This window comes from Pectinophora gossypiella, chromosome 6 (assembly GCF_024362695.1).
Source record: "Pectinophora gossypiella chromosome 6, ilPecGoss1.1, whole genome shotgun sequence".
NCBI classification, from domain to species: domain Eukaryota; kingdom Metazoa; phylum Arthropoda; class Insecta; order Lepidoptera; family Gelechiidae; genus Pectinophora; species Pectinophora gossypiella.
This window is the reverse complement of record NC_065409.1, coordinates 15,447,692-15,471,223: the sequence shown is the minus strand read 5'-3', so window position 1 is coordinate 15,471,223 and position 23,532 is coordinate 15,447,692. Positions and strand designations below refer to the sequence as shown.

At 37.5% G+C, this 23,532-nt stretch overlaps 2 protein-coding genes across 4 annotated transcripts in view; one reads left to right on the top strand and one right to left on the bottom strand.

The window, feature by feature from the left end:
* Positions 1-6,506, bottom strand: part of LOC126367737 (protein outspread) — a 401,410-nt gene extending 394,904 nt beyond the window's left edge. For all 3 annotated transcript variants that reach the window (XM_050011415.1, XM_050011416.1, XM_050011417.1), the window contains exon 1: positions 6,004-6,506. In XM_050011415.1, the coding sequence (XP_049867372.1) occupies positions 6,004-6,120 (117 nt within the window). In that variant the 5' untranslated portion in view covers positions 6,121-6,506. The remainder of the gene's footprint in view (positions 1-6,003) is intronic.
* Positions 6,507-7,947: 1,441 nt separating this feature from the next.
* LOC126367769 (peroxisomal acyl-coenzyme A oxidase 3) overlaps positions 7,948-23,532 on the top strand; it is a 29,825-nt gene continuing 14,240 nt past the window's right edge. Inside the window, exons 1-6 of the mRNA XM_050011496.1 lie at positions 7,948-8,097; positions 8,291-8,420; positions 14,551-14,712; positions 19,440-19,598; positions 20,086-20,233; positions 22,260-22,434. Coding sequence (XP_049867453.1) covers positions 8,292-8,420; positions 14,551-14,712; positions 19,440-19,598; positions 20,086-20,233; positions 22,260-22,434 — 773 coding nt within the window. The 5' untranslated portion in view covers positions 7,948-8,097; position 8,291. The remainder of the gene's footprint in view (positions 8,098-8,290; positions 8,421-14,550; positions 14,713-19,439; positions 19,599-20,085; positions 20,234-22,259; positions 22,435-23,532) is intronic.

Here is a 23,532-nt window from a genome sequence, read left to right as displayed (position 1 = left end):
TACATCTTCATTTATCTACTGCCATTTATAATAAAAAGTTAATAAAAGGGGGTACAATTTATTGTAATACTTGTGTCCCATGGTTGGTAATCATTCCCTCACACATCTACCGACAGTCGATTTATAATCATACTTTTAATGATTTTGGAACGCTACCATTAGTTTTTGATAGTTGACAACACTGTCAATGTTTCAAAATGCCGATTTCACCTGGTGCGTGCATGACTTTCTCTTGCCAAAAGCTTTAGCAAATTTATTTCAAAGTCTACTTTTTTTAACGTCATTACTCCACAATCAAGAAAAATAAGAGATAAGTAATAATCTAAGTTTTAATTATACAGAAATGTTTGGTATTGGGAGTAGTTTACTAACACAAAGTCGCATGCCTAAAAGTAAGGGTATGTTTACGAGATCGTTTCGTTTTTCTTTGATTTTGTCATTCCCTCACCATCATTCCCTCATGAAAATGTATGGTGAGGGAATGACGATTTATGAGGGAATGATTTGTCTACTTGAGTTTTCTTTCGCTAACTTTCTTGCTAACCTAATTTTCGCATTGCTTTGTTGCTTTAGAGAAAATAACTGCAAATAGAAAGAAGTTGTCCATGGAAGAAGCTCAATTAAGAAAGAAAGAGTATGATAGAAAGCGCAGAGAGAAAATGAAATCCGACCCCGAAGGCTTAGAAAAACTTCGGCAAAAAGAAAAACTTAAGTACTTTTTTTCTGGGGCCTACTATATTATACATATCAAGTTACATGCATACTATGAAATTGTTGAAAAAAAAAACACATAACATGACATACGCTAACGACTATGCTCCTTAGCTGGCTAGTCAGTGGTACGTCCATCGCAACCTTCTAATTTCATGAATAATAAACATAATACATCTTTCATCTTTGTTTTTGGCTAGAAATGATGCCCCTTTTTATGACACCCAGGCACAATACATCTTCCACCCATTATTATTGTGATCAAAATAAAGAAAATTAATATAAGTAGCAACACAATTCTATACCTTATCTGATCCAAATATCAAGCAACAATTATTTTTTTGATATTATATTTTGGAATAATTATCACGACAAATCTCAACCGTATCAACAGTGGCTGCAAGTTGTCTTTGATTACTTGTGGCTCTGCCCACCCCATTTGGGATTACGGTCGTGAGTTTATGTATGTTTATGTATGTATCACGACAAATCTGTACAATGCCATCTATTTTTTTGGGAACTCAGCCTGGAAAGTCTCTCATTAACCCTTCGGGAGATATTTGTCTCACATGGGGATCACTCAGAATTTAGAATTTATTCTGTTGTATCTAAAATATCTACTTGCTTCTATGCTGTTCTGGGAGCAAATAAAAAACATAGAACACGTTCAGCTGCTTGTCTTCCCGGGCATGTCGTAAAATCCGACAGAGGGATTGTGTCCTCTAACATGATGGACTAATGTTATGGGCGATAGGCTGATCCCTTATCACCATAAGGTTCATCATATCCAGCTTACGACATCGTATCAACAGTGGCTGCAAGTTGTCTTTGATTACTTGTGGCTCTGCCCACCCCATTAGGGATTACGGGCGTGAGTTTATGTTATGTTATAAAATATCTACTGCTCCATACTCCAATGGTGTCAGATTGTAGACGTCCATGTCGAATTAAAACAACCTATTGCCTCATCACCTTCAACACAATACCTATCAGGTCAGGGCTGATAATAATTATCTGTCTGTGCTATAGTAATGTATCTACCTCGGTTATTTTATCACTATGTAATCACATTAAAACATCAAGCTTGTATATCCTAAGAGGTAAGCAGAGGTCTTCTATCGTATGGGTTGTGAGGTGTGTTACCGACCCCATCAACCCTGGAGTCAGGGTTACTATTGCTCTTAAGTCATGATTACTTAACATTCCCTTTTAAAAAGTATAAATCATATTTATTATGTTTTTGACTTTTAAACAAGCCCATGTCATCATATTCTACAATAATTTCAATTGTATCTTGGCTTATTATTTTTATGTCGTTTCCGTATCTCAGGCGTATTAAGTCCCGGACTTTTGAAAGGCGTCCGTGGAGCCGAAACCAACACGTAGAGGGTCCTTGAAGACAATTTATTATTATTTCATCAAACTTCTTTATCATTTTATACCTCATTTACTTCAAGTTGCTTCTTTTAAATTCCAAGAACTAAATCCATGAGAAAACTAACTGGTATTACAAAAAACTGCTTAGCAATCAGGAAGCGAGCTAGACCCCTACTTAATACACTTCTTCATAACATCTGTATTATATGCTTGACTAATTAATACGCTAGGTGAAGAACCTTAGGTGAAGAAAAACTAGTATTGAATCATAATGTGGGATACAACTTTCAACGCTTCAGTTCGTCGAATAGAATGGTGTAAAAAACACTAGGAACCTTGCTTTTGATATAACAAGTAAGTTTTTACTCGGATGTGTTATAAATGCTGATTTTGCACTGATTAATGTATCTTTTAAGTGTAATTTAAGACCCGGCTTCTTAGAAAAGTTAATAGACAATACAGAGCCTTGAAATATGATAGTACCCACCTATTCATATTGGTTTACTTTTCATAAAGACACAAAATTCGATAGAATCAAAACCCCACAGAACCAATAAAGGACTTTTCCAGGTTATGTACCCCATATAACTCGTAGACGTTATTAGAACTTATGCAAAATAGTGCATTAGCCAATGATTTCAAGCAATGTTAGTTAGTCAGAGGTAAGTACTATAGGCTGGTTGGACAAGTCCAGAAGCTTCCACCAGGCATATGTAAATTGACATTGCGATAAGTACCTACGTCGACTTACATCAGAAGAATCTTATCCCCTTGTTTTTATATGCAACTTGTTTATAGTTATGTGTTCTTAGACGTACCTACTTACTTGAAAACTTTAATCGTTTAGAGTGAAAATACATATTTTTCTGTTTGACGTAACTTATTGCTGGGGTCGATTAAATCCTTCAAATATGTTGTTCCTTTCAGACAACGCCCTGAGCCCTCGTCGCGCGCCTAACAGTGTACCCTCAGGCCTGTTGTCTTCTTAAATTTTGTACTGCTCCCCATTTCTCCGGCCAAGTAGTTAATGCGGCAAATATACAATAAATCACGTCAAAAAAGTTGGTTTGCCTAAGAATGGCATTAAGAGGGGGAAAATCACATGGAAATCTGTTTTTATTTAATGTATTTTATTGTAAGGTATGTGACGGACTTTATTTTCTGATTAACTGCTTGGTCTGACAAATGGGAAACGCTGAGGGCTCTCACCCGGTACAAAATTTAATACGAGAGGGGGTTAAAAATTCATCTAAAAAAGCAATATTGCAATTTGACATTTGCGCATATGACAGTCAGTGCGCAATACACACAAATGTACAATAGCAATATTGCTTTTTTAGATGAATTGCTTTGATGTGCTTTTTTAACCCCCCAGGCCTGATGGTTAGAATAATCGGGTTCTCAGGATCGTATATATATATATACGTCATATATATATATATATGTCATTCGGGCGCCGTAATTTTGCAGTATCGTTCCTAAGCGGGATAAAGCAAATGGTGGGGAGCGGAGAGTGACCGTTCATTATTCTATGCTAATATCATCAATTAAGAAGGTTTTAAAAAAGTCATCTCAAACCCCTCCGATATTACTACACACCTCTACCTACCTGTAGTGTATGGGTCTCAATATAATTATATAAATAAATATCGGCTCGTTGCCACACACTACGTCTTCACTCCACCCCCGTACTTACCCGTACCGTTTACTTTTTAATTGTGGCCACCGCGTAGTGCATTGCCCGAGACGACAGAATATAATATATGTGAATCGATTATATCGATTCAAGTATTTTATAATATATTACATATGCCTGCAGTGGGACACTGAGTGTTACTAATAATAATAATAATAATTACATATTTATTTATATATTTAATTATACCTACGTGTATTAAAATAAGATGTGTTTATGTACTTATGTAAACACTACACTACCCCTTCGGCAATACAGGCGTGATACAAAGTTTGTTTATTGTTATTACAATTAAAACAAAATCACCCTAACAATCAGAATGTTACAAACAAAGAAATCAACTTGATCTCTTTAGATCTTTCCCTTGCGGTCCCGTTGCGCGCGCGCATCAAACAGGATGCATGCGACGTTTGCACATGATGTCGTCTAATATGGCGTTTTATGTCCACCCAGCCAAATGCGGTATGTTATAGTCCATTCTAAAGGTTGTTTAAGGCTTTTATTTGTCGATTCCTAACACAAGAAGTGTGCGACTTCTAAGAAAGTAGTAAATGGAAGGGGTAAATTATGGATGGGAAGTACAGGGCTATGGCCGTATTGAATCTTATATTACCGGACAAATGCATACATACATAAACTCATAGTTAGTCGCATAAGCTTTGCAGGTGTCGTTTTAGTATACAACTTTTAACTGCTTTATACAAAGGAGATATAGGTATTCTTCCGAACCATACGCGCTGTCAGTTGTGAGTAGTTTATGGAATAGGGTACCTTGTTTCTAACTAGTCAAATCGGTTACTTTTTACTAAACGTCAAAATACGTTTCTATGGAATTTGTATGAGAAAGCAACCTGTTTGCCGTGCCAAAATGTCGTACTTAGTATTACATTTTCTTTATTCAAATTCGTAAATAATTTAAATATAAATAAGAAAACATTGCTTTCTTAGATGAATTGCTTCGATGTGGCCATTTTAACCCCCCAGGGCTATCACGGATCACCCGCCTATCTATTTATGTTTTTTTTTCTCTTTGGAGATTGAAGGTTCTCGCAATTTTGACCTAATTCAATTTGTTGTTCAGGTAAAAAGGTAGGTATGTTAGTTTGTTGCAAGAAAATGCAGATGTACCTAGGTAGGTAGGTTGGTAGGTAGGTACCTACCAACTTTTTTTCAGTAAGTCACAATTTCAAAATACGTGTAATTATAGTCGCAGTAATTCACTAGGCTGCTCCATTCACAGAATCGCAATAGGTAGTTGCCATTGGCTAAACTTTGTATCCTTATAAAATCCACCTCTGCTAATAACAGGAATTATTTTTCAATATAGGTAGATAGGTAGGTACCTAATTTAACTGGTAATATGAAGGTATTGTGAATCAATAACTAAAATCAGGAAAATTTTGTTTACCTAAGTAGTTAGCTACGTAATGTAACAGGAAAAATCTTCAAATAAAATCATACAATAATGTTTACTTATTATAAGTAGGTGTGTATTTCCTTCTACTGAATGAGATTTTAAATCCGAACTGATAGTTCCTAATTCAAAAAAGGATAATGAATGAAGGGTATGAAAATCTCGACATTATCTTTGAGGTTTTATCACTATCTAAATCCATCCGGCTTGAAGGACCGACCATTAAAAGTTATGATTTATTCCGCTCCGCTAAAGGAATTTGTTTAATGAAATAGCGAAAGTTGCTGGCCCGTGGGAAGGCAGAGGCAACAACGTTATCGCTAAATTACTTTATCACCATTACATTAGGTACCAACAAAGTGAAAATGAAAAGGAATTTATGCGTTAAATCGTTTCCTTGAAACTGATAATTGCATGACCAATTGATTATTCTACCAATAATTATGATAAACAAGGTGATTGTACTTGCTAAAGTCATTACAAATAGGTAGGTAGGTAGGTACATCCATAGTTTGAGGTATAGGTACCTGGGAACATGTAAATGTGTAGCTACCCACAATTTTGTTCGGGAGTGTAGAATGGTGTTCGTATAATGACCCATAGACAGATAAGCACAATATTTTTATAACGCTATGAAGTCCGTTAGATCAACACCTGAAGAGTGGTCAGCCCACGCACACATGCATACGCTTGGGACTAACACACCTACACGCAAAATCGTGTTGTTGATTAAGAAAAAAAAACGTGTTCGGAATTCCGAATTCAATTTAGGCAAGGTTGTTTCTGAGGCGCCGGCTTCACTTACCCGATTAGATTCCAATGCTTCAGCACTGTGCTCCTCCTTTTGGCGGAAGCAATTAGTGCACTTGCTCTTATTGAAGATGTTAGGTGCAAATTTCCTGCAATCCGATCGCCCAGACATGATTGCCAGAGGTCAGGGTCAGTACAACGTTCACTATGTCACCTTACACAGCATGTTGGTACTGTAAAACACCACACTAGACGATTTTTTCGCCTATTTTTTTAAACCGAACACGTAGTTTATCACGCGCGCACCCACCGGTGAGTGAGCTATCAACGAAATCACTGCAAGTGAACTGAACGCTAACGTCATACAAAAAACACATGCACTAACACAATCTGCTCCGGCAACCGAACACCGAAGCAGTCGAACAATCGCGTAAACAATATTCGTATTCACGTCAAAATTTTAAAACAATAAACATCGACTTTACAACGAACACGCGGAATACGCGAGCGCGCAACGACACGACCGCCCGTCCATTTTACATCTGATAGAAAAGCAGCGAACAGAGTTGTTGTTTTACAACTTCTCTTTTCTTGTTTATGTGTAGGTCTGCAGCTTTAAGTTGTCAGTGTAGGAGTGAATGTACATTAGTGGTAGTGAAATCAGCTTTACTCACTCTATCTAACGAATTTTGTATAGTGCTATCTCTGTTTTACCTTTCATTAATTACATTTCAATGCATGTGCTGACATCTACCGGTTTAATCAACATACACTTCACACCGTGTCACTTCAGTGAACAGAAAATCGTCGCATGAGCACTACGCCGTAGTCGTTTTAAGAACTTTCTGTAGATGGCGCTGTACAACAAAGAAAAATATGAAATTTGGAATTCGGATACATACGTTGAATGAATGATGAATTTGTAAAACTGTTTAATGCTAAACAACCTTCAAATTGCATTATTGTACTCACCGTGCTTGAGGCATTTGCAAGAATATTAGTAATATGGCAGGAAAATAAGGCTTTACGTGTTTTTGTCTTAGATAAAGATTTTTATTGTGTATAAATAAATTTAGATACAGTTTTCAATAAATGTTTCAGTTATAGTTGCAAATTACATCTTACAATTTTTTTTATTTTGCAGGATTTAAATGTACAAGTTACATAACAATAACTACAAGTTACTATTGTGTCGTCAAAGGCCCCTAACATGACTCATGTAACGACTACGTACTTACATCAATAAGTAATACCCGGGACCAACGGCTTAACGTGCCTTCCCAAGCACAGATCATCTTACTTTCGGACAATCAGTAATGTCCTAACCAAACTAGGGATCACAAAGTGATTTTTGTGATTTGTCCCCACCAGGATTTGAATCTGCGACCTCCGGATCATGAGCCCAACGCTGGACCACGGAGGTCGTTCATAACATTGTGAGATCATATTAGTGAAGAAAGAGAGAAACAAAAATTCAAAACAGTAAAATAAATTTACCTAAGTCCGTAATATTTGAGGAAATAAAATAGGAAAATAGGCGACTTAATGTTCTCAAATTAAACCCATGTTGGTGATCGCTTTTTCCCTCTTTTTCGTTAGTCAAGAAAAGGAAATGAAATGAGTGTTCAAAACAGTTCAAAACATGTTCAAAACCATATTTTTATCAAAGAAATTGTATTGCGTGTATCCAAACATGCTGTAACTACAGACCTCATTCTGGTAACTATTTTACAAGGTATTATTAATGTTATCTATATACATTGCGTGTTTTTTATCAATTGGCTATTTACATTTAAAACTAAGCAAGCAATTTAACATAAATTTACTTTTGAAGAGTATTTCCCGTAATGCATTGACAGTGGAATTGCTCATCAAAAAGTGTTACAACCGCACAAAAATATTTTTCGACCAATAGGGATTCGAATTTCGCTTATCTTTTTATTTCTGTCAATCACAAGACCTGTCAATGTTTGACAGCGACTAATTTGGCTCTTGCACGGTGAAGCAGTGACGTTGCCGTAGCCGCCTTATCAGTCGATTTCCCGGTATTAGATCACCCCACAATTCATCATTCGCGGCTGAACCGGCATAAAAACCACCGGCCTTTATATCTCTCGCTGTCGCTTACATTGTCCCATTCATATTCAAGGTGAGAAAAAATTGGGAAGCGCCTTCATGGTTGATAGTGCTCTAATAAATTTTACTGTTCTATTGAATTAGAATTTGAATGTGCCCGCTGCTATATCATTTAAACTTGCGGATTAGTCATCTTGTTAAAGTACATAACGACTGTGCGTTTAGAATAGTTTTCTCTGAGGTTATGAGGTGTGTTTTTATTTTAGCATGGAGGATTTAAGTTTCGTCCCGAATCTCCCGAGCGGGCCTCTGGATGTGTATAGAAATAGCGCCTCATTTGATTGGAAGCGATTGAAATTGGCCCTAGAGGGCGATATTGATTTGCTGAAGCTAAAGGTAAGTGACTTCATTCTGTATTTGGGCCGGCACGCACTAATGTGGCTTTAGCCGGAAATGTTCGCTAAAAAAAGTCCTCTAACAGTACTATAGACACCTCTAAAATTGTTAAACCATTAAATAAACAAAAAAAAAGTACTTATTGAAGTTTTGGTACCTATTTTGTCAGCATATAAGTATGTAAATGACATTAAAATAGTTCTAAGAATGCATAGATATTCAAAAGAACATTTTTGAAACCTGTTTCCTTCTTGTAACTTTATTGCTTCTCCATTCCAATATGCTGTCCTTGGTACTATTTTGAGCAATTCACATGTTTGTCTTATTAAAACAAAAGCTAAGGAGATCATTTTTGTAGGTATTTGTTTATGTAAAGAAACAATTTTTTTTAATTTTGGACATCTGTTTCTTTTATATTTTTAATTATACTCACTAATAAGACAATATGCTAAACTCCATTATAGTTTATTAAAATAATAAAACAATAAAAAAAAATTGTTTTGTGCACTGGTTTATTTATTACTTAACTCTTTAATTTCTCATAAAAATGTGTTTCACAGTTATTTTGATTGAACAATCACTATAGTCTTGTTATCATACTATTATAGTGATTATGGTGTGAAGTATGGTGTAAGTTTTAAGTGTGTAAATTAGGCACCATTCAACAACACATACATGATTTTTGTTTTTGTTTGATTGTCTTAATGACGATCCAAAGAATTGAAAGGATGAGGACCTGGTGGTGTAATGGTTTACACGCTCGTCCCGGCTAGACAAGAGCTGTGGGTTCAAGTCCCGTCCGAGTCATAAAAAATCAAATCAAATCAAATCAAATATACTTTATTGCACAGAACTAGAATTTCAACAATCAGACATAACACATGAATACAGTACAATTTGGGCGGCCTTATTGCTCTAGAGCAATTTCTTCCAGGCAACCAACAAAAGGAAACAAACATTTACAACTTGGATGCGGGATGGTGCAACAAAAAATAAATAAATAAATACCTAAAAGTAAACTAAAGTAAAAAGTGATTTACTTTCTCAACACATATGTGTTTATAAACTCACACCCTTTGCAAGGCAGAGTCAAATAAGCAGGAGACAACTTGCAGCCACTTTTGATGTCTCGTCAGTCCCTCACTGCTGATGATCACGACTGTATGTAATTTTCTACAGTTAGGTCCGGTCCTGTGCCCTATGTACAGCTCCTTGTATAGGGCCCGCTGCAACCTTCTTGATTTGGTCCACCCACCTAATAGTCCTCCTCTGGCATGTTTACCCCCAAGTATTGTCCTGGCCTAAAACAATGAGTTTCTCCTGACAGTGCAATGGGGATCGCCAATCGCACCATATACCCATAGAAAATCACTATACTTTCCGGGCATGAGCTTTACTTCAGCCACATTAAAATAACTACATTATTCCGATTTTTTGGTTGTTAGTTTTTTTTTCTTATTTTTGACGAGGCTTTGAACACCTTGAGTGATCATGCTAGCCTAATAGGTGCTTTCGTGTACCTATCCCTTAGGCAAGGGATTGGTCAACCGGATAGTATAAACCAAAAGCCTTACTTGATAGTGGCTCTGCCAACCAGCAATTGACTTCTCCGTTGCCAAGAGAAATCACACCCTGAGAGCGAAAAACATTTCTTCGGTTTTGGTTGTTTGTTGCAAGAGAATGTGTCAGGATCAAAGCAAATGGAATGAGAAGTGAATGGAAAGTTTATGTATGTTGTTTATCTGTAGTCTATACTAAAATGAAGAGAGAATTATTATTCTTATAAAAAAGAGAAGATTTAATTTATTAATTCTTATAAAGAATGATAACAAAATAAAAAAAAAAGTTTTGATGATATAAATTCAAGGTAATTCTAATTATAAATTATGATTCAAATCAGTAAACATTTCACAGTTGATTGAACCTTTGCCCTTGAGACATTTCAAAGTCAAAATTCAATGCCAAAAATCAACAGTTCAATTCAAAAACAAATACTACACAGAAAAGTGCAATATAAACTAAGTTTTTCTTTTTTTGGGTGTGATCTTCGCCTTAGAGTGAAAACTATTTAAGTGTCTTTTTGAAGAAAACTATTTCTTTTCATTTTTTGGGCGCCTCCATTGTGTATTTAATGTCTGTAATTATTTGTCTTTATTTTTTTTTAATTACTGTAATTTAAGTTTGTAAATGTGGCGTCCAATATGGAAATAAATATTTTCTTTCTTTCTTTCTATCTAATTCTTTTCATTGAAACTAGCTTGTCTATTGTGAGGTTTTGTTAACCAAACACATCCTAATGTGCGATTTTTCAAAATGGCGCTTAGGTACATGGTTTTCACTATAATGCGATGTTATGGCGCTAAAAATAACTATGATAATTAAAGTAATTACTTGTAATTAATTTCAGTTGATAAAACACAAATTAGTATTTTTTTTTATAATAAATATTTTAATAATGGAATAATGTAATGACTAATGACTGTCAAAATTTAAAAAATAAGTACTTTTTACGCAATGTTTTACACGCGATGCTAAAAACATGAACAAACACAATAGGGGTTTTTACCCACGACGGAACGGAGCAGGTATATGCGTTTAGGGTGATTGATACTAATATTGTTTGTATGACAATTAGCTTTATTTCCTTAATTTAAGAATTTGCATTTTTTAATAAAAAACAAATCTTTACAATCTTTAATTAAAAAATACTTATTTGTAAAAGGAAATTACATGATGTTTGAAGTATTAATTGAATATGTTTAAAGTTATTTTTGCCGTAAAGTACCTTACCTAATCACTGCTAAGTACAAGTCTGACTTGCGCAAGTGTCGCTATTGTTCCTTACACGACTGATAGACGAACACAAAGGCATAATTGATAATTTTTAAATCGATGGACGATAAATATAAATTTTAGTTAATTTAAAAATTATAGTTAATTTCAGACATACGAGATTTACGAGGGTTAAGATTTTTAAATTACTTTTAAAAAATCATCTTGTGATTTTGGTTGGGTTATTGCCCGATTCACCGAAAATTAGATGATCCGTGCTTCGGAGGGCACGTAAAGCGGTCGATGCCAGCTACTATTTACCTAAGTATATAGTCATTGCCTGAGCCATGTCAGGGGCTGTGACGGTTCAATACCAGGTCGGTCATTGAACTCAGAACCCAAACGAGTAATAGTTTAAAAAATGAACTGACGTGTATTTCTCCACTCTCCACCAACCCGCTGTTATTCTAATAATTATCAACATACTCTGTGAAGAACGTTCGAAATTCTAATATATGAGGAGACAAGAAAAATACGTTATAATTATTTCCTTTAAATATCGAATCAATATCGTTTTTCCTAATGCCGCATTCTACCTAAAATGATTTAATGCATTCGATAATGATATCTATTGTTCTTTGAATTACGAATGATTAGAAATTATCACAAAGTTAAGTTATTGTGTTTTTATATGTACTTAATGAAACTTTACATATAGAGCTAGAAATGTATACATACAATACACATAGGTATTATAACTATTTTTGAAGTAAGTATTCTTGAAGCCGTAAGCACAGGCCTAAATCAATGATTGTCGAATTTGTTTTCGAATTCATGTTTGGATCATAAATGATTATCACGTGCTCAGCGGTGAATTATTTTTATTTTATTTTATTGTCTTAGGGAAGCTTACAGCGTTATTTACAATATAAGCGACTTAATAATAACTATTGGAAAGGAAAACATCGCGAGGAAGCCCATTCCCGAGAAATGCATTTTCGAGGGTATGTGGCCTAACCTGTATTGGGCCGGTTTTCCGTTCGCGGGTTGGAAAGTCAGACAGGCAGTGGCTTCTGTGAAAAACCGGACCTGTCAAATCTTCAGGTTAGGTAAGCGGACCCTGTAGAAAATGGTATAACGCTAGGGAGATGACGAAGACTTTCATATTTAATGTACTTATTACGCGAAATCAAGACTACGCTGTCCTCTCCTACTGTTACTGTGCCCTCCAGGGTCCTTAATGAACCTTATTTTATTACCTACATTGTGGAATGGCAAAAAATTGAGTGTTGGTGATATGAAACGCGGATCGCGCCCTGCTGGGCACGCATTTCCCTCATTCAGCGCTTATCGCTATCGACCCACTAGGGTCGATTAATTCTTTCAAATATTCTTCCTCTCAGACGACGCCCTGAGCCAAGGTTCGCGCCCAACTGGGCACCCTCAGGCCTGTTGTCTTAAATTTTTGTACCGGGTGAGAGCCCTCAGCGCACGGCTAAGCTAAACATGGTTTTGTTGTAACTGCCATCAGAAAGAAAGAAACATTTATCACTCCCAGACACCATAGACACAGACAGACAGGTACATTACATTCAACACAGGACAGAAACCACACAAATCAATACACAGAAAAAAACAAAAAAAAGAAAGAATCCATTAACAAAAAAAAGAAGAAAAACAAACCAAAATCATAAAAATAATAATAATAAAACTAAGTATTCTAAATGCAACGCTGCCATTTCCTTGCCATTACATTGTTTCATTAGGGTAAACGTGAAATGACTAAGGTATTATATAGAATAATAAATAAATATATTTAATATAATAAATAAATAAATAGTGTAAGGTTAACCACTATCTTTTAACATGAATAAGTCATTAAGTACTTCTAAGGAAGGAAAATTAGTCTTTACCTTCTTCAAGCAAAATGTGCATTGAGGGAAACTTTGTATCGACAACTTGAGTATACGTAGGTATTTAGACCAGGGAAAAACATAAACATTTGATGTCACGCGCTTAAAGTGAAGGAAAACGCAGTGAGGAAAACTAATAGGCCCGAGAAATCATTTTCAGAGATTTGTAACCTAACCTGCTAGTTTACTTTTGGGTTAGAAGGTCAGGGTGGTGAAAAAGGCCCCAAAAAAAGTAATAATGCTATTTGACATTTGTTTGCATTGCGCACTTACCTTTATTTGCGCAAATGTAAAATTGCAATATTGACTTTTTTAGATGAATTGCTTCGATGTGGCATTTAACTGAGACTTCGTATCAAAAGTGGCTGCAAGTTTCTGCCTATCCCATTAGGGATTGCGGTCTTTTTTTTTTGGCGTGACTTATAATAATAATATTTTTCAGATTTTACTAAAAGTAGTGACTTAAACCGGGAGTCCTTCTGGAAGAACTAAAAAAAAACGTATTTTTTTTCAAAAATGTCTTCTATTCATTCTTACATAGGTCTCCACTTAATTTGAACGCGATCGGATAACTCTATCACTTTAAAATTTGTACTTGAAGTGCTCGGCCGACTACAAAAATTTGGTCCTTTTCAAGGTACCACAGTCGATTATTACTTCGAAATCGTAATTATGCTTCGGCGTTACGAGGTTATTGTTTATTAACTACTTGGCCGGACAAATGGGGAGCGCTGAAGGCTCTCACCCGGTACAACGTTTAAGACAACAAGCCTGAGGGTGCCCAGTTGGGCGTGTACCTCGGCTCAGGGCGTCGTCTGAGAGGAAAAATATTTGAAAGAATTAATCGACCCTAGTGGGTCGATAGCGACAAGCGCTGATTGAGGGAAGGGATTGCGGTCGTGAGTTCATTTATGTGTGTATTTTGAGGAAATACTAGAAAACTCTTAGAAATCTCAAACAACACCCACCTTACCGGCTGTACTCATACAGCTTTCTATTTTTTCTCGTTTGTATTGTGTGAATCTGAACGTATTGTATTAAGTTTTCCCGCATTTCTTGTTACATACAAGCATAAGATCTTGCCTATTCCCCGTTAGGGTAGGGAGAGATTACGGAATTCCATTTGCCACCTATTTTGCACGGGGTGCGCTTGCTTTTTTTTTTAACGTTGGGAAATGCGTTACGCATACCACGCCGCCCTGACGTGGTTATGTGGGACTCCCCGGGTGTCGCCACCCGGTATACTAAAACCCATCGGTGTTCCTCCTTGTCGCCGTGTGGCGGGGATACGGGAACGCAATTGCACACAACCGCGTCCCTGAATTTGACAGGTCCAGTTTTTTTAAAAATAGAAGCGACTTCCTGTCTGGCCGTCCGGACCTCCGGTATCTGTTTCATTTGTTTCGTTGATTGTATTTTATTAATTTAACCAATTCTTGTTGCAGTACAAAATATGGAGGACACTAGAGAAGGACCCTCTGTTCGCTCACAACACGGTCACGCCCTCCGTAGAGGAACAGAAGCGGATCACCCAGCTGCAGCTGAAGAGGATAAACGAATACAAATTCCTCACCGATGATATGTTTAAAGCTGGTTATAGTAAAAGGGTAAGTGATACCATAGAACAAAGATTAATACTACGTACTAGTAAGGTAAGGTTAGACTGGAATGGAAAATGCTACACCGACAAGAGCGTGGCTCTTAAATTGATGATGATGACTAGTAAGGTAATTCTTCGCCCCGCACCAATTAGTACCAGGCGCCGACTTCACCCCCTCTGGGTCTTATGAATAATGTATGGAACGGTAACTCTGTTGGAGACTTTCAGAGAACCAATGTTGGAGGCGATGTTAGCTCCGGCAAATAAAACTCCTTCGAGATGGTGTCAAAGTGGACTGTAATGAATTAAAACTGGGAAATTATTTACAAAAGTTAAAAAGACAAGAAAAACATGCCTCGTCGACAAAGTCCACGGCGTAAAGCAGTAAAGTAATATTGACAGAGTAAATAATGTTACTATAAAAAAATATTAAAACTTTGATGTTGCTAATAAGCTCGCCGCACCGCACCAATTAGTACCAGGCGCCTACCTCACCCCCTCTGGGTCTTACGAATAATACTACGTATAGGTTCTGTTCTCTTTAAATACATGTACGACTGGTGTATTGTTTGGAGTATCGGGGAGGGGCACACGGTAAATATAGGTAAGAGCGATGTACTGCCGTGTCTACCGGGTGAGCTGCAATGTCCTACTACCCACAACATTATTTTTATTTTATTATGTTCTGTACTTTAATTGTTCTTGATGTATATAATGTTTTTGAACGTTGTATAAATTGATTGATGACAGGAAACCTAGCATCGAGACAAACCATTCCTGGTTTAGCGATGCTATGCGTCAAAACTGTATACTCAAAGTTTATCAAATAAATAAAAAAAGAAAAAAAAAAAAAAAAGAAGGGTAACTCTACGCCCCGCACAAATTAGTACCAGGCGCCGACGTCACCCCTTCTGGGTCTTATGAATAATTTCTATGTCATCATCATCATCATCACCAGCCCATTAACGTCCCCACTGCTGGGGCCCGGGCCTTCCCTATGGATGGATAGGGAGATCGGGCCTTAAACCACCACGCGGGCCCAGTGCGGATTGATGGTTATTAACGACTGGTAATGCAGCTGGGACCAACGGCTTAACGTGCCTTCCAGAGCACGGAGGAGCTCGAGATGAAAACTTTTTTTTTTTTGGTCACCCATCCTATGACCGGCCTTTTGCGAAAGTTGCTTAACTTCAACAATCGCAGACCGAGCGCGTTTACCGCTGCGCCACCGAGCTCCTCAAATTCTACGTGTAGAAGGGTAACTCTCTGCCCCGCATCGATACGACGGGCGCTGACCCCACCCCCTCTGGGTGTTACTTTAGTTTTAAATGGCCCCAAGCAGCAGCAGTAATCATTTACCTCTTACTCCTATAAGGGGCAGAGCGGACATCCTGTCTCGCTCGCTTTAACGAAAGGAAGCATATAGTCAACAACGATTCAATCTATGCGGGCTGAATAGATAGCATGTGTGAAATTCGCAGGAAACACCGCGAAATAAACATAGTGGAAGATGAGGCCTAGGCGCTAGAACAATTGGTTGTTTTCATAGAAATGCCGAACGGTCTTGTATGCTCGGGTGTTCTATAAACACTGCCATACAGACTGTATATTAGAGGTACATACCACGTCTGATCCAAGTTCAAATTCAAAAATATATTTATTCAATAGGTAATATCACATTGGTGCTAATTCCTGTAAATACCATCTTATTTTATTTTAAGTTATATCTGTCATTTTCTTATCCGCCGAAAAGGAAAGGGACGGGTAATCGACAAGCATAAAATTTATGGAACACACGTCAATTTTAAGCACAAATCTAAACCAACCGTCTAAAAATTTTACATCCGTCAATAACCCGACACAGTTAAGTAGACAGCACGTCAAACGGATTGCATACCAGCGACGTACCTTTTGATTCGCCCGGGTTATTCATTCATTCACTCATTCTTCCTAAAATTAAGAGCTGTGAATCATCCGTCCCTTTCCTTTTCGACGGATATGAAAATGACAGATATAACTAAAAATAAAATTAGGCGGTGTCTGCAGGAATCGGGGCCATTATCATTGGCTTTATAAGTCTGTTTCAGACGATTTATGACGTCATTTTTTTTCGTCTCATCCAACTAAAACTACTGCAGTTTCTCACAACCTGTATAGCCGGGGAAGGAAGTTGCAAAAAAAAAAACCCGAAAAGAAACTTCCATACATTTTACATTTAATACTGTAGTTTACCATTACTTTATTTCGCCATGGACTAACTATATGTCGCTAACCGTACAAACCGCGCACTCGTTACACGGCACACGACGCTTCCAAACTCCTTACGGCTTATGGCCATTTAGGCTAACGTGAGAGGGGGTGAGGTAAATCTAGCTCGGCACGGATACGAGTTGGTGCGGGGCGGAGAATGTCCGTTCTATACGTGGTATCTATGGTATAAGTTAACACATTCTACTTAGTGTGGTTTTCACCCTTTCTCATTATTTACATGCATAAGTTGGTTCATGTTCGTTTAAAATAAATCGGGTGTTGCATATTGTAATATTGTTCTTTGTTATTTTTTCTAAGTCGGTCAAGCTGTGTAAAAACTACTTAATTTACAATAATATTTAACTTTTTCTGTTAATAAACCTTCTTTGCGACTATGTTGAGATATCTTCTCGCCATCTCTCAATAATATTTATAAATGATCTAAGGTGTCTTTGAATAATTTTTAGCTTTGAATAATTTGTATTCCTGCTGTGGATTCTGGTGTCAATGTGAACAGTCATGAGCAATAACGTACCTACTTTAGGACTCTGTCGCACTAACATATTTGACATTTAGTGAGACTTACAGTTCAATTTGTCGAAAAAGTTAATGTGACATGGTACCAAAGTGTATACATATTAATGCTCGTGACCGTACTAGTACTTTCCGTAGTGCAATCATCGCAAGATGAACTGAGTACCCACGCTTCATATAAGCAGACGTGTATAGTATATATAGAGAGATGTAAAAGACGATATAGTGTGCGTGTATGAAACGATTGATGAATGTGGAGGAAGCAAGAGAAGTGTGTCAGGATCGAAGCAAGGGGAATTGACAACATTTCATTTTTACTAAGGTGCCTTAAATCGAAAACCATTTCGAGATATTTCTATGATTTACACAAAACACATTTTTTCAGATTTTTAATTCAGTAATAATAGAAATATATTGAAAAATCCACGAGGTCAGAAGAGGAAGGCATAATAAGTTTAGACCTTTACATAAAAATTATAAAAAAAGTAAATGTCATACATAACATGACACTTTGTTTGCGACTTGTTTTAAATACGCATGCAAAGGTACATTACATTATACTGCCTTCATTCTATCAATGGCAGAATCCAATTTTCAAAAAATATTTTTTGTAACTTCTAGTGGAAAAATCTTGAAAAGAAAAAATACGTGTCTTCTATTTAAACAAGTACTTTCGAAATAGCACAAAAAAACCACGGCTTAAAAATTTGAAATGTTGTCAATTCCATAGTCTGTTTACCCCGATGGGGCTTGGCGTGAGTTTATGTTATGGACGGGTGTTCCGTAGGTCTTCTAAGGCCATGACCGCGCCATTTCCGTGTGCGGATTTCATCCTTCACAGTATTTTGCCCAGTCAATCTTCACAGTTCTGTATACCCAGTCGTGGTAGCCCAGTTGGTAGAACGCTTGCCTCTCACTTTAATGTCGCAGGTTCGAATCCAGTACAGGCCTAAACCAATGAAATTATCGAATTTGTTTTCGAATTCATATTTGGATCATGTAAATGACTATCACTATGACTATGTTTTCCTTCAGCGGTGAAGGAAAACATCGCGAAGAAACCCACATTCCCGAGAAATGCATTTTCGGAGGTATGTGACCTAAAATGTATTGGGCTCGTTTTCCCTTCGCGGGTTGGAAGGTCAGACAGGCAGTCGCTTCTGTAAAAAGCCGGACCTGTCATTTTAGGTAAGCGGACCGTGTGATATTGCTAGGGTGATGATGACGGGTCATAGGTCTTCTAAGGACATGACCACACCATTTCTTTGTGCATTTGTTTGTTTCCACAGGATTTTGGCCTCTCTCCACTCCACAGTTCTGTGTTTGTAATAGTTTTAGCAGCCGATTTTTTTTATAGAAACCTTTATTTAGCATAATAATAATTACATCTTATTTTACATCGTAAACAAACATAAATATAATTGTTGCCTAGGCTGACTCACCTCTATGAACATATAAACATACGTTTTACAATTATTTTTACAAAATGAAGTTACATTTCAAAAATTACATGTTACTTATTATAAATATGGTACTACTTTTTAGATAAGTAGTTAGCCATAGAGGCAGCCAATCAGCTCGCGACACCAAACACTTCAGGACCCTGATACCGACCCCGCCGGCGTGGTCGACGATTTCCCTCATTCAGCGCTTATCGCTATCGACCCACTAGGGTCGATTAATTCTTTCAAATATTTTTCCTCTCAGACGACGCCCTGAGCCGAGGTTCGCGCCCAACTGGGCACCCTCAGGCCTGTTGTCTTAAACGTTGTACCGGGTGAGAGCCTTCAGCGCTCCCCATTTGTCCGGCCAAGTAGTTAATGCCATCTGCGGCAAATCTACAATAAGTCACGTCAAAAAAAAATAGATAAGTAGTACAAAAATATTATTGTTAGCTATAAAAGCTTAGCAGCCGATTACTTAATAGTTTTTGTTTCCCTCTCCCAACAGACACGGGCCCTGATGACAATAAATGAGGCGGTGCAGTCACTCAACCCCAGCGTGTCGGTGAAGATGGCAATCGGCATATATCTGTTCTCCAACGCGCTGCTCTCACTGGGAACCGAGAGACATCGCAAGTTCTACGAGGCCACCATCTCTAAGAGAGAGGTACGGTCACGAGTACTAATATACACTTTGAAACCATGTCACATTAACTTTTTTGACAAATTAAACCGTAAGTATCATTAAATGTCAAATCTGTCAAGTTCTGAAGTACGTAGGCGTTACAAAAGTCCTTACCATACAAAGGACAGTCTCACAAAGTGATTTCGACAATGTCCCCATCGGGAATCGAACCCGGACCTCCAGATCCCAAGCCTAACGCTCTAACCACTAGACCACGGAGGCTGTTAATTTAGTATACAGAAATGTAATGTTGAGCCTTTTAACGCATTGGTATTTTATCAAGTACTGTAATGTTACAATATGGTTTTATGGTGTTTTTAATTGTGCAATAAAGTGTTATTATTATTTTGTTTTATGAATAAATACATTAAAAAAAAAGATGCGCCGCGTACACTTTTTTACAGAAATTAGTTGTCTATTTTATATATGAGGTCTATGATTTATATGTAATATTTTTTTTATATTCCAGATACTAGCAAGTTTCGCGCTAACAGAGATCGCGCACGGGTCGGACGCGCGACTCATGCGCACCACAGCGACGTACGACCCCACTCACCGACAGTTCGTTATACACACGCCCGACTTCGAAGCCGCCAAATGCTGGGTTGGTAATCTAGGTAAAACTACGTGTGAATTTTACTTTGATTTTATGGTTTACTAGCTTTCCTCACGCGCGTGCTTCTAACACCTGTATTCTAAGAATTTCGACTTATCCTCCACATGACTTGGCCTCAGCCATAGAATAGGGAATAATACTACTTATATATCACGTGTTTCTTGTTCAAAATTCATAAATAAGTTAAATAGAAGAAAGAAAATGATTTTCTTTAGTTTTAGACATAACATAAACAGCCTATATACGTCCTACTGCTGGGCACAGGCCTCCCCTCAATCAACCGGAGGGGGTCTTTATTTAGTAATCAGAATGTCATAGTTTATTTTGAACCGAGTACACAACCCAATACTCATCATCATCAATTTAAGAGCCACGCTCTTGTCGGTGCAGCTTTTCCATGCTACTTTTTTAGGGAAAAATAGGCCAGTGGTCTCACTCTTGCCTTCCGCCCCGCAGTACTCTGTCTGACGCAAGTGGGATGGCGCCCAGAGTAGTCTATTACAAAGCCATACTAGGACTCCTGTCCTCCGCCTCTGAATAGTATTGACAGTTACGGCTCCCCTCTGTCAGGTCAACCCAATACTAGACAAGTTTTTTAACTAGACACCAACACGTCTGTATCTGCCTGAAGGGGTAGGTTAGGTTACGTGACCTTACAGCTTGCATATCCGTTCTAAGTTAGTCTTCTTCACCCATATCTTTAAAGAATTCCGCCATCCCCCTTGTATCTTCGGACTTCGTACGGCCGGGTTCCATCCCTATTTGGTGGATATCCCAACTATTCGCACAAAGCGCTTCGCATCGTCCTTCATTATGCGCACTGCTAAGGAGTGGAATTCTCTGCCGCCTTCTGTATTTCCGAATGCATATAACCCGGGTGCTTTCAAGGCCAGAGTGAACAGGCACCTTCTGGGCTCGCTCCATCGTAGGCCTCGTCAATGCCTTCTGGCAAGTCTAGGTCAAGAGCAAACCCATCAAAGGTAAAAAAAGAATAACATTCATAAAAGTGAAGTTTAAAAGCCTTCTTTGCGAGTCGATGGCGATCGACACTAAATTTTTGCTGACCAATAATTGGCCACGCTTACGGCATTGTCAGTGGCGGCTTCGTGAAGGTCTTTAATAGTGCAGGTGTTAGGGCACTTAGGACAGCACAAAAGGTGACCTATAGTTTGTGGTGATACTCCACACGCAACCATCAACCAGGTATCCCTACCTGCAGAGATTATCCTTGCAGTGGCCAACCTGTGTCCGGAGCCTATTTAAGGACTTCCATGAGTCCATGAGGAGTTTAAAAGTAAAATAGCATCACTCCTGTATCCCTCCTGTATAGTACTCCCATTCCACGCCAGCTATGTTTAAGACCCATGTAATGGGGACGAGCATAATGCCATTAACCGGGCACAAATTCGGGAAACAACGTGATATCAAACACCGAACACCGAAATCACTATACAAGTTGATAACGCATATGTCGCAAATACTTTTACATGTGTTTGAACGCAATATGAAAACATTTTTTTATCGACTATTACAGAATTCCCGTCTCTGTGGATTTTAAATATCGCATTTTATGTCCGTTTGGCGCTTATTTGCCTAAAATTGAAAGAGCTATGAACGTATGGAAGCAGCTTCTTTAAACAATTTATTTTTATAATAAAAAAATCGGGTTCGAATAAAACGTTTCCGTAAAATAAATTATTAATTTAAGCTATCTATTGAGGTCAATCCCGGTTTGGCGGGATTTTTGAATGTGGAGGAAGCAAGGGAAAAGTGTCAGGATCGAAGCAAATGAAATTCCATAGTTTCTGCTTACCCCGGCGGGAAATAGTTACCGGGTGAGAGCCTTCAGCGCTCCCCATTTGTCCGGCCAAGTAGTTAATGCCATCTGCGGCAAATCTACAATAAGTCACGTCAAAAAAAGGCGGGAAATAGGTGTGAGTTTATGTATGTATGTTGTCAATACAAAACTGATATTTATGTATAAGTTAAATGTATACAAATAAATCCATCTCAATTTTATCTTTCAGGCAGAACATGCACACACTCCTTAGTCTTCGCACAGCTGATCACTCCAGATGGCACGAACCACGGTCTACATGGCTTCGTCGTGCCCATCAGAGACCCTGACACCTTGGAGACATACCCTGGGCTTATTGTTGGAGATATGGGCGAGAAAATCGGGGTCGGGGGTATTGACAATGGGTAAGTTGTAATTATAGCTAATTGTTTTAAGTTTACGCGGTTATTATCATAATTAAAACACATAATAACGGGTTCTTACCGCGTTTAAAATAGGTATACATTAATATAAATGGTATAACTTAAAATTATACCATTACCAAATATTAAAACTAAATTAAAATATAATAAAATCCTTCGGTCAATTATAATAAATAGTAAATTCAAAGTATATATTTTTTAAATTTATTTAAATGATAAACTTAAACAGTTGATTTTACAAATCATCCCCGCCAAACTTATGAAGCTTGATGGCGAGTAGCGCTCATGTGCTTATTTCTTAAAATTGGCTTACAAAGTTAGCGCTTTTTGAACGCCAAAAAGTAGTTTATTTCTTTCTTTCATACTCATAGATAGTGAACGTTGACGAGACGGCATTATCTTATCGGAGGATATTTCATAATGTATGAGTAACCAAACGCACGTATTATGTTGCAGTGATAAAATACCCAATTTTTTTTGCAGTATTCATAGGTCTATCTGTGATGTGAATATTGAATACTCGTATGATAACTGTTATCTGGTTTCGGCCTTCAAAAACCGACATTGTTGCTGTATAAAATTAGGTATATTAATGTTAATCGTTTGTTTATTTATTTATTTCTTGGAAAACCATCGGCTTACAAGACAAAACAATTTAGATTAAAAAATACAAACAAATAGTCAATTACAGGTTTTCACTAAAAAAAACATTATAGGTGAAGTCAGCCGCTGGTGGCTGACAAAAGATTTCTCATCATTTCGCTCGCTCAAATCGTCACGCATCACGTTTCTTAATTCTCTCTCTCTCTCTCTTTATTTAAGAGCTACGCTCTTGTCGGTGGAGTAATCGCCATTCCTCTCTTCTTCCCGCCAAATCCTTCACCTCTTGATACGACACGACCTATACATTCTCTTTTATTTGTTTCATAAATGTTCTCCTATAAGTATGAACGTAATTGTTGACCAGTCCATACACAAAATTACAATTTTCCTTAATGTTTACTGTCTATTTATTTGTACTCTCTTGTGTAAGTTGTTTTTATTACGTGTTTTGATTGTAAGTTATGTATTATTCCGTGT